The sequence below is a fragment of the Melospiza georgiana genome, chromosome 6 (genome assembly GCF_028018845.1).
Source record: "Melospiza georgiana isolate bMelGeo1 chromosome 6, bMelGeo1.pri, whole genome shotgun sequence".
Taxonomy (NCBI): Eukaryota; Metazoa; Chordata; class Aves; order Passeriformes; family Passerellidae; genus Melospiza; species Melospiza georgiana.
In genome coordinates this window covers 13,100,634-13,117,085 of record NC_080435.1, presented here as the reverse complement: position 1 = coordinate 13,117,085, position 16,452 = coordinate 13,100,634, and the positions used below count along the sequence as shown (strand labels likewise).

The 16,452-nt window shown below is 46.2% G+C and overlaps 1 protein-coding gene across 1 annotated transcript in view; it reads left to right on the top strand.

Annotated features, from left to right (window-relative positions):
- Positions 1-16,452, top strand: part of SLC25A22 (solute carrier family 25 member 22) — a 51,832-nt gene that overhangs the window by 28,013 nt on the left and 7,367 nt on the right. The window contains exons 4-5 of the mRNA XM_058026372.1: positions 2,560-2,615; positions 8,271-8,361. Of these exons, the coding sequence (XP_057882355.1) occupies positions 2,560-2,615; positions 8,271-8,361 (147 nt within the window). The remainder of the gene's footprint in view (positions 1-2,559; positions 2,616-8,270; positions 8,362-16,452) is intronic.

The window sequence follows — 16,452 nt, the reverse complement described above, 5'->3', positions numbered from 1 at the left end:
AGCGCTTAGGGCTGTGTGTCTCCTGTGAGAATGGGTACCACACTTAGCACAAGATGCTATATCCTGGCAACCAGAGACAGGCCTTAGTTTTCCAAAAGAATTTGTGGTATTGAGGGGAAGAAGGGACTGGGACTGGTGAGGTATGTCCTGTCCTCCTACGACTTGGTTTAGAACTAGTGTAACCTGATCCCTGCTCCTCCACACCATCTTTTCTTCTTTCCTGCCCAGGAGAATTTGAGGCAGAGGGGGAATAGGAAGGAAATGCTGTCTCTGCTGTGCCTCCTTGCTCTAGCTGATGACGTGAGCTTAGGCTGTAGGCTCTGGTGCTTCCCTTGGTTGTTCCTGTGCTCTCTGCTCCCTCCTGCACTGTCAGTGTGCCATGACTTTTTGGCAGGATGTGGCTGCCCATATTGCTTTGCATCCCCTTTTGTTGTGTCCTGCTCCTGCTGTAGATTGCTTCACCTCCCTGAGGATCATTTGTCCTCGTGACCTGACAGCAGGAGGAGTTTAGGCAGGTTGAAGAACTTGTAGGCACTCCTTGGGGCTGCATGCCAGGATGTCTCATGCCTGGAAGGGAGCTTGGTAGGAGAGAGGCTTTAACCCCCAGCAGTCAAGTGCAAGTCAGCTCCATAGCCAGGACTTGCAGTGAGATCAGGAGCTGTTGAGGAATACATAAGATTTACACTGTATATTTGAACTGGCTGCTTCTAAGAACAGGAAGGGCTGAGCTTTCCTAAGAAAGTTTCCCCTGTTACAGTTTTTTTTTTTCTGGAAATGCTGTGTGCCCATCAGTACTATATCTCCTGACTACACCAATTACCTGGTGTCTGCTGAATACCCAAGAAAGGCAGCAAGTCCCTTTAAAATGTTAGCTCTCTTACTTTAAAATAGTATGCCTTACTTATGCTCAAGAGATCTTTGGCATCAGGGGAACCTTTCACTTTAAAAAGACAAAGACACTAAAGGACTTCTGAGGGATGGAGAGAGCTTGGCTTTTGGGCTGTGCTGCCCCAGGTGTGTTACTGTGGGGGTTCCATTTTAGTGTAATTTTAGTTGGCTGTTGGCTCCCTTTTTCCAGGGAGAGAAGAACACTGGATGTAGCCTTGGCTGCGTCTTGTTCTGCTGCAGCTTGAGGGGCTTTCAGTGACATGCAAGCTCTATCCTGATGCAGCAGGGCTGTATCAATATGGTGGGGAGCAGCTCTTCTCACTCCTCTCCCTGCTGCAGCATCACTGGCTCGGGGAAAATGTGTTGCCTCCAGCGCTGCATGCAGTGTGAGAACTTGACAGGAGGGATAGGAGGGAGGTGCACTGAGATTTCTGGGGCTTGCAGATGAGTTGGAGGGGCTGCTCAGAAGGAGATGAGTATGTGCAGGTTGCAGCGGCTAGGGTGGAATGTGTGAAAGATGAGATGCCAAAGGATTCAAGGAGTCCCAGCTGAGGGGAAACTCATTGCCATGACTGGTAGCAATGCAAGATGGGCTCTTCACAAATAACTCTAGAACAGTCTTTGCCCATGGCCATAAAGCCCTCAAGGAAGCTTTGTATTTCCTTCTCTTCCACCTCAGCACTACTGCAGAGCTGAGAAGAAGTTTACTCCTTGTGTTGCCAAATCTCTTAAAAATGCATTTGTGTTTTAATCAGCCACACTTCTGTTATTACTGCTTAAAAGAGCCTTTTATTCCTTAAATTATGTACCCATACATGCATGTGCACCTCTCCTTTCCTGTATGTCTAGAGCTAGTACCTGTCTCTTTCCAAAGATCCTAAAGACAGCATTCCAGCTTCATGCAGCTGTGGTCCAGAGAGGGAAACTGCCAGGGAATCTATGCAGCTATCCTGAACTGTGACTTTGGATTTGCTAGGGGTGTGTGTCTCTGTGCCTTCAAAAGCCAGTGCTCTGCAGGGTTTTCCCATTTGTAGTAAATGTGTTTGCAACAAGGAAAGTGACAGTTTTCCCCTTGGAGCACAATACCCTGCCACGCTGTCCTCAGGGCAAGAGCCCATGTGCTTGCTGCCTGCTGTGGGACTTGATGTGTTAAAAGTGCATGTTTTAATCTTCATGGGAGGCCACAGATGACTGAGTGTTCAGGTCATCTCATCTTTGTGTGCCTCGTGTCAAATTTCACTGAGTAAGACAAACAAATCAGCATGGGGGGTTTGACCCCCCTCATTTCCCTTCCAGAGCTGGATTTTAAAATGTGCCCATGGGGATCTGCTTGTTAGAGCATTTCATGTGCATTTGCCACAGGGGACCCTGGATAAACAGCCCTTGCAGTGACACTTTTCCCTTTTGTGTTTCTAGAAAGCAGACAGTGTGTGCAGGGTGAGCCAGGGGTTTCAAAGCCCCTGTGACTCAGGGGTTGAAATGGGACTGAGGGGGTGAAATGGGACTCAGGCTTGAACAACGGCACGTTCAGAGGCTGACGTGGTTCCCATCTCAGCTGAGGTTTTGCTGACAGAATGTAAATGGAAACCACTCCAAGAAATTTGTTTGTTTTTCTCTGCACTCACCCACCTTTGAGGTGCTGTGGTTGATCTCCCTGTGTTGTGTTTGCAGGTCTGACTGCCTCATTAAAACGATTCGCTCGGAAGGCTACTTTGGCATGTACCGAGGTGAGTACAGCTGAGTCAGGCACAGCGCAGCTTTTGCGTTGGAAGCACTGGTGCGTAAGTAGGAGGAAAAGCTCTGTTCTCTGGCATATAAAGCAATAACCTGGCAATATCCTCGGAGGTTGAACAGTGCAGCTGTTTCTAAAATAAACTCCATGCAGGTGTCTATTCAGATACCTACCACTGAGGATTTGAGTCCTCCAAATGACTGTTTTGGTGTTAAACCTTACCACTTAGTGAAGTTCATCATTACTAGCAGGCTAAGTGAAGCTGCTGGACTTTGTGTCAGGACTGTATATTATGTTTCCCAGCTTGGGCATGGTAGCTTTTGACAGAGGGGCAGTAGCAAACCAGCTCTTGAAGTTCTGTGGTTAATGATTGAATTTATGTCAAAACCCTCCACCAGCATGGTCAGGCCTGCTGTCTCAAGCATGCCCAGGTGCCCTGTTCAAGCATTAAGACAAGCTGCAATTAAAAAAAAAAAAATTAAAATAACCTGCTCTTCAGAAAAACTCCCTTGGGATGGTAAGAAAATCAGAGGTTGGCTCAGGGTGGAGCTTCACCTGTTTGGTTGCTTTGTGCTGACCTGCTTGAAATCTTTTGGCTCCTTGGATCAGGCTGTGTATTACAGCAGTGAGTTCTTCAGCTGACATGATGCCTTTTATAATTTAAACACAAAATCCCTGTAAGTTTTTAAAGATTTTGAGGAGAGGAGGCCAGCAGGCCAAATTCTGACTTTACTTGTAGCAGAGGAAAACATGGAATACCTTCTTGGCTTGCAGCACGCTCCAGCTGGCTTCATTGACCCTGAGCTCTGGTTCATTCTGTATCCTGATAGTCACCTGCCTGCACATGCAGTTTTTATCTGGGTGCTTAGATAGCATTCTTGGTGGCACTCAGTCCCTGATAAAGCCTGGTTCAAGTTATGCTGCTGTGATTGAGTCCTTGCACTTTGTTTTTTCAAGCAGAAGTCCAAAGATGCTGGCACCTTGCTCTTGGCACATGTAGTGTTCCTTGCTGCTTCTTCCCTGCTCCTAAGGAAACAGGCATTGTGGCTGGCCAGCCCAGGAGCAGGCATTGGATGTTCAGGCAGAGTCTCTTGCCCAACTTCCTGGTGGGCGTTTCAGGGGAGTGTGGTGGATGGCAGGGATGGATTGGCTGCTTTGCATCAGCTTTCCTGGGAGCAGGCAACAAGACAAATAATCTCAAGGAACCCTGGCAAGCTCCATCCTCAATGCTAGCTATGACGTGTTCCCCTTTGATTTTTTCCAGAATCTGGCTGCTGCTGTGTTCCTAGCCAGGATTTTGAGCTTGTGTTAACTTTGGCTGTAAATGTGCCCTGGCAGGCTGCTTGGCAGGAGGCAGAAGGAGGAAGCTGGTTGGGGAAACTTACAGGGGAGACTGTGGGACCAAGAGTTTTCGTGAGAATCAGGACTTTTGGGAGAGACAGCTTAGTCCTTTAAGGCTTAGAGTGGTAGAGAGGATGTGGATCTCCAGGCCACTTGTCATCCCCAGGCAGAAGGGTACAGAGGGTTTTGCATACCTCTTTCTTTTCCCAACCTTTCCCAAGTCTGCTCAGCTTGGTCCATGTCTCTAACTCTGTTCAGGGTGCTGAGAGTTGATTGAAATTACTTCTGACTATTAAATAGGGAGCTGGGTTGGAGAGGCCTTTTTTTAATAGCTCCAGCTCCTTCCAGAAAATTACAGATGCTTCAGCATGGCCATGGTGCAAATGTGAGTAGTTCCAAGAGCAGCAATCCTGGTCCCTGTGCCTCAGTTCTGTGAGCTGACATAAGCAGACCTTCCCACCCTCTTAGGGAGAGGGTTGGTGGGTAAAATACATCCAAGGTCCATGAAGATTGTGTGAGTTCTTTTCTGGAAAGAAGGTAAAGAGATATCTCAGCCTTGCAGACAGAGAAAAATGGAAATCAGGTGGTGGGATTGGTTCCTGCTCCCTCCAGCTGTCCTAGTTCCCCAGCAGAGTTTGCTGAATGACTCACAAGCTCCTATTTGCAGGCTTTAAGCTGAAATTGGGAGGATTATATCTTAATGTGCTAAAGTAGCAGCTGCTGCTCCCCATGGAGGAGTCACAAGCACGTCACTTGTCCCTGCAGATCCTTTGGCCTCTGTCAGAGGACGGAAAGGGTTTGTTTGGGCACAGCCATTCCTGCTGGGGTGACTTCAGGGCTTCTTCATGTGTGAATCAAATCTCCTCAGTGCAGACAGGAGAGTGGCTTGTGTTTGTAAAATGCTTTTCTGCAAATCACCTCTTAATATATTTGTGTGGGCAAACAGCTTTTGCTTTGTATGAGTAGCCCATAGCAAACTGTGTGATGTATAAGGCAATCCCAACATTTCTCTCAAGTTCTTCTCCAGAATTTACAGGGATTCTTGGATTTGTTTGGGACAGGAAGGAGTTCCCTTTATTTTTTCCCATAATGTCTGTATAGCAGCAGTGCCTTGATGCTGGATGGTGCTGTCCAGCCCTGTCTGTGCTCGAGAATTGATGGTGTGCAGCCTTAAAACATGATGCCAAGTGAATGAATCCATAGTGCCTGTGGGCTCCTGGTCCCCATGGGCATCAGTGATAGGGGATCTTGGGGAGATGCTCCCTCAGCTTTCTACTGCAGTCCAGCCAGAAGCCACCTAAAGATCCAAGCATGTGTTCTGGGCAATCCCAGTGCTGCTTGCAGACCAAGTGTTTAGCCAAGCTGGCAGGAGCCAAAGGCCCAGATCAGGCTGAGGAAGTTCCCTTTGCTGTTGGTGACGTTTGGAGGGTAGCTGCACTTAGCTGCAGTAGTGTGGCAGCCTTCCCTGGCCTCTGCTAATAATATCTCCCAGTGCTGCACTGGGGATGACTCAATCTCCCTGTTATGTAGGTTGCTGGTGGTGTATAAGGACTTCTATGAGAAATGTGTTTTAATAAAAATTCAAGGCTTGGTGAGAAGAGGGCGCCTACAAGTTTAGTTGGCAAACAGCTAGTTTTGCCTCTGGTTGATTTTGTTCTTTGTAGTGCTTCCTTAATTATTTACAAAAAGCTTTGGTTTTTAATGATTCCTGTTTCTTTTTCCATTCTGTTTGTCTGTCTTTGCTTGTGGTACATGTAGCATTGCCTGTAGGCCAAGGTTGGCTTTAGTTAGGGAAGTACCCATTGGCATGGGTAGAATTGAGGAGGTTTTACAAAAAGAAGAAAATGCTGTGGAAAGCATACAGCCAGCAGCTGGAGTATCTAATATCTCCTCCTCCAGTAAATTGAAGCTGTTATGGATTATTCAGGACAGGGATTATCCATTCTCTGCTAAGCAGCTTTACTGAAAATATCAAAGATGTAGGAGAAAACTCAGGTTCATTAACTTTTCTCCTGTATATGTTGCGTGATTTTACCCTCAGCTTTATTTCCAGTTGAAGAGAAACTTCTGTGAAAGCCTCTTGGTTCCTAAGGAAGTCAGAGTGTGGAAGTGTACACACTTCTTGTGTGCCTTTCTTGCTAGACAGTTTGGAGTTTGTTTGCTTTCTTTAGTGAACCGTTTGCACTGGTGTTAAGAGTAGCAGCTTTATGCTTTTTTCCTTTCTCTTCTTGTTTTTCCAAGGAAAGGGTTATTCATGCTGTGTCAGTGTACAGGTGTTACACTTCATAGCCATTGGGAGTGTTGTTGCCAACTTGGCCTTTGAGGAAACACTTCATGGGCAGCCACTTCCACTTAAAATGAGGCTGTGTGGATTTGCTTTGTAGATCCTGATATGATTTGCATTAAAAGGTGGATGTGGAGTGTGAAGGTTCTGTGTGGCTTCTCTTTGTGTGCAAGAGCCATGGCAGAGGGGACATGATGTGTAGGAGGAATATCAAACTGAAGCAGAACAATCACTGGTGCCCTTAAAAGTTTGCAAAGAACCAGAAGTGTGAGAGGCCTGCCCTGCTCCCTGCTAGTTGATTTGTGTACTGTGAAAGATGATGGCATTTGTTGGATGAAACAAATGACAAGTGTGGAATGAATGCATTGCTTTGGCTTGCAAGAGGCTGCACTACTCTGTATTTCCTGCAAAATATGAACATGGGAGTTGAAAAGGGGGAAGATGTGTTGGGCTGCCCAGCCCCATGCAGCAAAGGCTGTCTTTTCTTGCTGCAGTTTTCTGAATAGTGGAGATGTATCTTCTGAGCAGAGGATGTGGAGCCAAGGATTCCTGTGTCCTACTCCCTGTTGTAGTGGTTCCAGAAGTCTCATTGTGACTTTGCATCCTAATCTGAGGAGAGTCCCCCTAAACCTATGTCTTTCAGCTCTTGAAGGGAGGGGAGTCCATCCCAAGGAATAAAGGATTGAGCTGACTTTCTCTAGGTGTTTTTAGCCCTTATAGCTCCTGTCAACTTGGGTGCAGAGGTCCTGAAAATGAACCCCACCACATCTTTGGAGCCGCATGGGGGTACAGGCTTCTCTGGCTGCTTCTCTTTGGAATATGAATCTTTGGGTTAAATTGTTTAAATCTCAAAGTACTTGTGTTTGTTCTTACAAAGGTGTTCTATGCCATTAACCAATCTCAAGTGTAGCTCCTTTGGAGGCCTTGGAGCTCAGTACATTTCAGTGCAGGTAGGGAGAGATTGAGGCTATAGGATTTAAATGGAGGGGAATGTTCTGGAGTGTTAATCTAATGGTGCAAACCTCACTCTGCTGGGAAGTGACTGGCTCTTCCCTCACCCCATTTCCCCCAGGGCAGCTTGAAAGCTGCTCCCAGCAGCACTGATGTTGCACTAATACCGGTGTTGAGGCCCACAGCAGCCAGCCAGGCCATGCAGGCCTTTCATTGTGGCAGGCACAATACAGGGATTTGCTTGTTTGTTGCTGCTGACAAAAGGGCACTCAGGCGGGTGGGGGATGCAGGGAGCCAAGGCTTGTTTACACCCCAGGTCCCCCAGCAAGCCTTGCCATGGAGCTCAGAGGGGAATTTCTGTGTGCTGCAGCTTGTGGTGGGCAAAAAGCCACTTCAGCGGTGGCTGTTCTGGGGGTGACACCCAGTGGTGACACACAGGGGAAGCCACTTTGCTCTAAGGGCTGGTCTAGAGCTGGTTCTGTGCAATGAGCCAATGAGCCAGGTGACTTCAGCCAGCCTCCAGGTCTTTCAATGGCTCTGCCTTTGCTGAGCTGCTTAGAATTCAAGCTGCTCTGGGTTTTTGGGATTTTTTTGGGAGGAAGCAGGGAACAGATCCCTGCTTCGAGAAGGCGTGGCAGGGGGTCTTTTGCTTCTCAGTATCACAAAATATTTGCAAAGGAGTTGGGACTGGATGTTAAACCATCTTGTACTCCTTTTCTGAAGGTTTGATCTACATCCTTCTGAATTCATAGGAGTGCATCCTTGGATGAGAGACAGGGATGCATGCATACATGGTGGGAGGTAGTAGTGAAGCTGAAGAAATTGCAAAATACATATGGCAAATGGAGTAGAAACACATCTGGGGATGTTTTCACAAACTCAAGGTGCTGGGAGGCAGAAACACTTGTTAATTTTCAGTGGTGTTTTGTATTTCTAAATCCCTTTGGTGCACTGGGAGCTCTCCTCCTTCTGTCTGTGGTTTTGTGCAGAAGTTACAACACATTCCTGAAAGATCCAGTTAACAATTCCATTATTCTCATTATCCAATGGCCTTTTTCTCTTTTCCTTGCCCAGGGGCTGCAGTGAACCTGACTCTAGTGACACCAGAAAAAGCCATCAAACTGGCAGCCAATGACTTCTTCCGGCATCACCTCTCCAAAGATGGGTGAGTAGGGAATTGACCTTCTGCAGTCAGCTTGAAAGAGACCAACTCTTGCAGCACGTCTGGTGAGACATCAGGAGAAGGTGGAATGGGACAGTGCAATGACTGAAATATGAGTTGACCTTGAACAGCTCAGCTGGTGATTACGTTCAGGCTAAGGATGCAATGTCTAAAATGGGAAGCATGAAGCACTCCACTGGATGACTGCTCTTTACTCAAGCTTCTAAAAATAGTCCCAGATTTAAGCCAAGGTTAGCAGATCCAGAATGTGTAGTGTAAGTATTTGAGAGGAACCCAATGTCACTGATCATTGCTCAAACAGTTGCTGGGAGGACTCTTGTCCTCAGCATCCTATTGGATCCTCTCATGCTCCTTCTGGCTCGAAAAGGTATCAAGTCAAGTTCTGTAGACCCCAAACTTAGCACCCCTCTTCTCCTTTTGTACCTTGAAAATAGTTTTAGAGAGGTGGTAAATCTGAATTAACTAAGGGCACTTGCAGCAGCTGACCTTCAAATAAATGCTGAAGGAATAATATTACTGGTTCAGCTTGCAAGTGGAGTTTGGTTCATGTGAATTAAATGTGAGTAAAAGGCATAAGCTAGAGCAGTTGAGAGGAGCTGGATCCTGAATTTTTAATGCTACTTTCACCAAGATGTTTCCAAATTGCATGAGAAATAGTTGTGTCTCCCATCAGAGAGAGGCCTTTCCCCAGCGGCAGGCAAGGGCATTGTCTCCAGTCCTCAGTGACAGTAGCTAAAATGACAGCCTGCTTGGGATATGATCCCAGCAATTCCCATTAACAGTAATGGGGTGGGGCTTCAGTGAAAATGCAAAGCTCAGCACAATTACTGAGTTTAACAATTACCCAAAACATATCACGTCAGTCCTGGCTGCTGCAGATCAGTGCCTCAACAATTTCAGTGGACATTGTAGTCTGACACAGATTGAGAATCCATTTTTTCTCTGTACCTTTTCTTTCTTTTTCTTTTTTTCTTTTGTTCTGGAGTCCTTTAAAGTAGCAGCTAACATATGTCTGTGTGACTCATCGGCTCACAGCTCTTCGTGATTTTCTGACTCAAGTCTTTGAATAGTGTCTCTTCTGTGCTCTGCTCAGACAGTGGGAGGTAGTGATGTCCTCTACCAAGTGGTGTGTCTCATCCCTGCAGCAGACAGCCCAGCACACCTTGGTGTACTGCAGTAAACAGCAGCTCTTTGCCACCACCTGCAAAGTGGGGGCTTAGTGGCCTGTGCAGGCCCAAAAAGGTGCCAATCTGCCACACCTTGTACTGCCACTAAGGGAATGGTTCCATGGAAGAAATCAGACTAGCATTGCAACATATTTGGCATTCTGGGAGAGCAATCACTGCTGTGATGTTTCAGCCATTAAAAGGGGGACATGCCTGTCAGTTGTTGTCCTGCACCAAGAGGTAAAGGCTTCCTCAGAGGACCAGTGTGTGATTGCCGCAGTGCTGAGTCCAGCTTTGAACAGGTCTTTGAGTAAGTGGAGTGCAGTTGTTTCCATGACCAGCTGAGGTTTTCACTCAGACCTCCTCCAGTTTGACTCTTGGGTCACTAACTGGTGCACACATGACATAGATGATATGCTGCACTTAATTCAGAATAAAGGAGCTAGAGAATTTTTCCAAGAGCAAGACACCCTGTTCTCCTAAATCTTACATACTGATGGGTCTGGCACTACAGCGACCTAGAGCAGGAGCATGATACCACCCAGGTAGTGGGTGGTCTTTGTGTCTCAACGCAGAGCATTTTAGTTCCTTTACAGAAAAGAGACACTGGGCCATGGTTAGGTGACAAGAGCACCCAGCAGCATGTGGAGTCAGGGTCACTCATCTCATTTAACCATCGTGGGGGGATTGGATGAGTGAAATCTGGTCAGCTGTGCTCTTGAGGGTAGCCAGTGTGAGCTGGACAGAGAGGCAGAGCCTTGATGATGTGAGGTATTTCTACCTAGAAACATCATTGCAAATATGATGGGAAGAAAAATACCTTGCAGATTTGCTGTATCTGGTACAGGCTATGAATGTGGGATCTGGTGGTTTTCTCCCTTGGGATGCTTCTGTCCCATCCTCCCCAGCTGCCTTGGTAAGATGGGACAGGATTAGCAGTGCTGGAATTTAAAGGCCTTTCCCACCCAGGACCCAACAGGGTGCATACCTGCTGGCACATCACAGGGCTGGGCCACCTATTTCACAATTCCAGCCAAAGCCTAGTTTTGAGCAACAAAACAGCTTGGGGTTAGAAAGGTGAAGCCTGGAGCTGCCTGGCACATGAATATGGTTTCATTTCTTGATGTGTAATTGCATGAGTCAAGGTGATACATTGGGCAAAGCACAGTGAGGGGGTGAGGATCAATGTAAGGCTGGATCAGCAAGATCTTGGTTCAGCTCCCTCAAAGTCCTTTTTGCACAAACCAGTCTGTCTGCTGTGTATTTTCATAGATGCTGTGCCCTTGGGTCAGTATCCCAAAGGATGCTCTGACTCAAAGATGCTGAATTCTTCTAGGCCTGTTTACACTGAATGCCTTTGTGCTAAGCATGTAGCACTTGTCTTGCCTGAAATATGTTGCACGAGTTGGTAATCCTTTTCTGATAAAATATGCATGTTCTACCAGTATTTGCTGATTAAAATATGTGGTATTAAAATAGACCTCAATGTGCAAGAGGAGGAAGCATGTGTGGACCAGAGAGAGTGTGGCAATTCCAGCATGACTCAAATGACTCAAAGTAGCCTCAAGTTAAACAACAGCTTTCAGTATGCATTAATGTATTTATTTTTATCCTTTGAAAAACTTCGTGTTGAAATTGCTTTTAAACTGCCAGGATAAAAAAGTGGCATAAAGCCTATTTTTGAAAGGCCAGACTGAAAACAGCACCTGTGGTGTAGGAAGCTCCTGACTGCGCATTGCTGGAAGAGTATTTTAGGGATGTTATCACTACGGGTTTGTGCTAGACTCCCTTTTCCCTGACTCTGCCCTTGGACACTGCTGGGGGTAGAGCACTGGGGCAGCAGGTCCTCACAAAGGATCTCATGTCCTTGTTGGTGCAGCTCTCTCCTGAGTGTGCAGGTGTGTGTTCCTGCAGCTCTCTCCAGCCTGAGGCTAACTCAGGGAGGCACTCCTGCCTGTACCATGCTTTTCCCCTCCTTATGGTGCAGGGAGCATGTGTGCTTACAGGCTGGGGGATGTCATTTCTGCTTCTTGGCCAGTTTCTATTTCTTTGCCAGTTTCTATTTTGATGTCAAGGCCATTATGATAACCTACAGCTACAGCTTTTTTGTTTTCTCAAGAAACAAAACTGAGTTGGTCTTTCCAAGCAGTCCTGGTCATTTAGGAGTGACGAAGGCCTGAGTGAGTTGTGTGTGTGCTGAAGACATGCTTGCTATGCTGTGGAGGAGAGGAGGGAGACCAAGATACTGAAAAACCTGAAGGGCACTCCATGACCATGATTGACAAAGGTGATAAGGTCAAGTGATTTCCTGTGATGATTTTGACCTAAGAGCTTCTGTAATTCCCAGGAGAAGAAGGTGGCCCACATAGGAGTCTCCAGGCAGGTCTTTGTTCCTGTGTCTTTCTGTGGGGAAGAGTTTTCACTAGGCTGGGGAAGGCAGAATGTGGAGAGAGGGGAAACCAGGTCTTCAGGCTGCTGGAAACAGATGGGATTTTTTAAAACTCTGGCTTTTTGAAGCTGCATGTGTTGAGAGACTCAGTTTCATGGCTGCTGTTAAAATAGGAGTGGCTTCATTGTCCAGAGCAGAGGATGTGAGGAGTCACCAGGGCTAAGTGAAGTGCTTGACTATGAAGCACTTGGGTATGGAGCTGAGAAGGCAATTTAGATTGATAGTACACCAGCATTTAAAGTACATCATTGACTATTGGGTACTCAGTGTGTGAGGCCTCTTTGATTGATTTAAGTATTACCTGCTTTTTATATCCTCTTTGAATCTGGGTGTTAAACATTTCATAAACCAGTTCCTTTTAAGTGTTCTACAAAGTTTCGTGTTTATCCTCAAAGTGTGGAGTGCTAGGTAGCTGTTTTGTTGGGCATGTGTTTGCCAGGTTTTGTTCATTTTTCATGTTCTTGGTTAAATATTCTGCCTTGGCTGCAGTAAAGTGTCTCATGCCTTCTTACATAAGCAATTTGTTGCTCATAAAAACTTTCCAGTGTCCCTGGATGAGTTTTCTGCTGCTCTTCTCCAAGGTGTTATTCCCTTACTCATCCTGTCCTCTTTAATCTTGACCTTTATTTTGTTTGTTTTCTGAAGCAAAGGCTGGCAATCTGCTGTCTTAGCAGCTCAGATTCCTAGGCAGACCAGCATGACTGACTTAATTCTGCCTCTGCTGATGCTAGAAAATTTTCTTCTATTCTGCTTCCTCTTGTCTTGTATCTTTGCACAAGGAAGAGAAATAGCCAACTGGGGACAAGCGAGGTATTTTTCCTTCAGTCTTATGCAGTTGTGGAGACTGGAGCTTGTTGTCCATTGCCTTCCCAAGTGATATATGACCCCAGGGCTCTTTTCTTCATCTGCTCTTCTTTCAGGCTCTCCTGAAATACTTGGACCATCTCTTCTGTGGCATGAGTTTAAGTATCAATTGCATGGCTTGGATGATCCTTGAGCTGCAGAACACTTAGGCTGTAAAGTGAGGCTTTCAATCTAGGAAGAAGGAGTGCTGCTGCTAGTCCTGGTGCTGAGCTGTTGTATCACCCTGCACAAGACTGTGCTTGGTCTTTCTTTGGCACTTGTGTGCCCAGGCAGCCTCTCCTGCAGTTATCCACTGGATACTCAGACACTTCTTTGGTGTAGGTAGCCCTCATCCAACTCACTGAGACTTGGAACTGGGGAAATCTCTCCCTTCCCCTTGAGGAGACAGGAGCTGATCATGTCACTGTGCCAATTCAGGAACAGCTGTTTGGGGAGAGCTCTTTTATTTAGCACACAGAGGCCAGGCAGTTGCAGTGAGTTGAAATTGTTGACATCAAAGGTCAGCCAAAAAGTAAATGCACTTTCAACTGTTAATCTGGAGGGAGATAGAGATGGGCTGTTTAATCACAGAATGCACCCATGGGAGGAGCATTGTCCTTGTCATCATTCCAGGCACATGTCTTGGGATGAAACATGGGTTGTGTCTGTGTTCAGCATGCTCAGTCGTGTTACCCTGTCCATTGTTCACTTCCACAAATGTTCACATAGGAACAAAACACTTGGAATTTCCTGCCAGGGCAAACCTGATGCAGGTAAAGAGTCAACCTCCTCTTGACTTAGTCCAAACATGCAACACAGAACTCCTGTACATTCCTGGAATAATGGCTTCCAGATCAACATTTAATCTGGCATGTTACTTTGAGATGTATCTTTTCCACATCAGTACTTTATTTGGCTTGTCTGAGGCATTTTTGAGCTGGCACTAGAAGTGAGAGGGAGCTTGTAGTGGGAACTGTATTGCTTTTACATTTCCAGCATTGTAGCTCCAGCTTTTCTGAGGTGCAGTTGCAGTAGCTTGTTCCCCCTTGGAAAATCAGGGGTTGGATTAAAGGGCAGTTTGTGTGCACATCCCCCTGTGACTGTGGCAGAGAGGGAGCTCTTCCTTTGAAGGACAACTCCTGTCTGCTGGTCTTCTAATCCATATCAAAGACCCACTATGTAAATTGTCTGAAAGGAACTGGCTCTGTCTGCTTTGAAACTCCTGGGGAGCTTTCTGCAGCCTCTTGGGCTGACAGACAGAGGCAGGGGTTATTTTATGAGTGAGGAAGGTGATGTCCAAGATGGGGTCAGTAGCCTTTTGGGTAGGAAATAAAGATGGATTGCTTTGGATGGATTTTTCTTTAGCTCAGAGATTTCCTCTCTGGAAATGTTATCCTGATTCCAGAATGGCTGGTTCTGGTCCCTGCCCAAACACAGTAAATTCCCACATGGTCAAGATTCTGAGAAACTTGAAAAAACCCTACATTGCTCCCATGTGACATCAATATATCAATGCTGTCAGAGATCCTGACTTTGAATTGATTGCTCCCCAAAAGCCTTCCATAAACCTCTAGTTCCTGTTTTTTGACTTTTTCAGCTCTAGTTTGAAACTCTAATTTAAATCAAGCATGTATCTCCTCGCCTTCCCATTTGACATTTTTGACTTGTCACAAATTAATAGTATGTCAGTAAAAAATGTAGAACAACTGATTTCTGCCAGCGCAGAATTTGAGGCTATTGTGTATATGTTATATTTAACACTCCCTTGCTGTGATAAAAGATGGTTTCTGGATTTGTAGGATCAGATCTTTGCTGGTGTTGCAGCTTTTGAAGTTAGTTGAGATGTGCTGGTTTTTAAACCACTGGGGATAAGGCTAGTGGTGCCTTAAATATTTAAACTCCTTTGTTGTGCAGAGATGAACAGTTTTCAGACTTTCCTTTTATGTGCAGACTGGTGAGGTTTTGCAAAGGCAGTTTGACCCCTGTATGGCAGCTTTTAAACCTCCTGTCAAAAGATTTGCTTATCCTAAGCTACTTTTTTTCTTGGACTCTCCCCAGTTCCCAGGATGTGCAAACCAAAAGCTGAAAGCCCTTGTTCTAGATGCTTTTGATGTATCTGTTTGACATCTCTAAAGTACACCCACATGTGTAAATCCTTCCTTGGGCCATACTGGCATAGCTCCATCAAGTCATGGCTGACTTTAGTTGGCTGGGATAATGGTCCAAGATGAATATGTAGGCCAAATCTTTCCTGATCTTTTGAACTGGTTATCAAAGCAGTCACCATGGATGAAAGCCAGAAGATATGTACTCTAGGGATGCTCCAGGGCTCTTGCTAAAGTGGGAGATGCTCTGCTGTGCCAAGGAGAGCTTCTGGCAGCCAGCTCCTTTGGGTGGTTTGCTTCCTCCCACAGCCAGGCTGGGGACTGTGCAGCCTTGCTGCTGACTGTATCAAGCCACTCAGAGACTGCTGCTGTGCTTCAGGCCACCCAAAAGGCACAAATGGCAGTGGCAGTGGGAACCTCTGGATTTGCACACCCTACTTCCCCCACACCTCCAGGAAAGCCTGCTGTGCACACAGCAGCACCCGTGTGGGTAACTCTGTGGGAGGGATTGTTCTTTGCAGCTCCTCATCTGTGGGGAAATTTGGAAAGGGGAGACTGAAATATTCCTTCTTTCAGCCTTATAGGAGAGCTCTATATTTAGTCACTGGTAATCTCTGTTGTGGCTCTGTGCCTTTAATCCCCTGCTCTCATATCCTCTCCAGAGAAGATGAGAGGTGGAGAAATGGGCCCAGCTTACGTGGTGGGCCAGCAGGATTACTGTGCATCTGCCCTCCCTTTCCTGTAGGGCTGGCAATGAAACTGCTTTGCTGGCCCACTGCCCCACAGCTGGGCTGTGTGTGTGCTTGGGAAACCCCTGGCAGGGAGTGTGCCTGGGCTGTGCAAGGGAGTGGGGAGTGTCACTGTGGGACTGCTTCTGCCACAGTGTGGGGGTGTGCCTTGAGCAGGTTAAGATGAGGTATTGCTGCAGAGCAGGGCTGGGGGAGGTAAAAATGGTACTTGCATTTAAAACAGAAAAAAGAGGAGGCTGTTTCTCTCTGGCTGTGTGATTTATACATACTTCTTTTTTAAGCCCTTTTAGGAAAGACCAGGTCAGGTGTACTTTCTAATCAAGTCTGTGTTTTCTGGTGCCAAGGTGTGAGATTTTTTTACAGGGCAAAACCACATCACTTTCTGAATATCTTATGAGGTTTTGTATCATAAATTCCTCTTTTTAGCCTTAGCTGGGCTCTTCCATAGTTTTGGAATGGAGGGAACAATGAAATGCTGCATTTTGCTGCATGAGAACATGTTGCTGATAGTCCCTGCTCTCTAGTGCAGAGAATACACAAATCTTCATTGCTGGAGGTCCATCCCATCCCTTGTCTCTCAGGGAGAACCAGTTTAGTGCAAAGGCTATTTGTTCAGGTTTGGAAAACCTTGTAACATGAAACAGCTCCTAGCCTCAGAGGAACTGCCTCCCTGATTCATATTCACTCTTTATTTACTTTCTTTTCTGAGAGAACTCTAAAGCAGCAAGTTGAATATTTTCCCTCCTTGTTCCTTGTCCTGT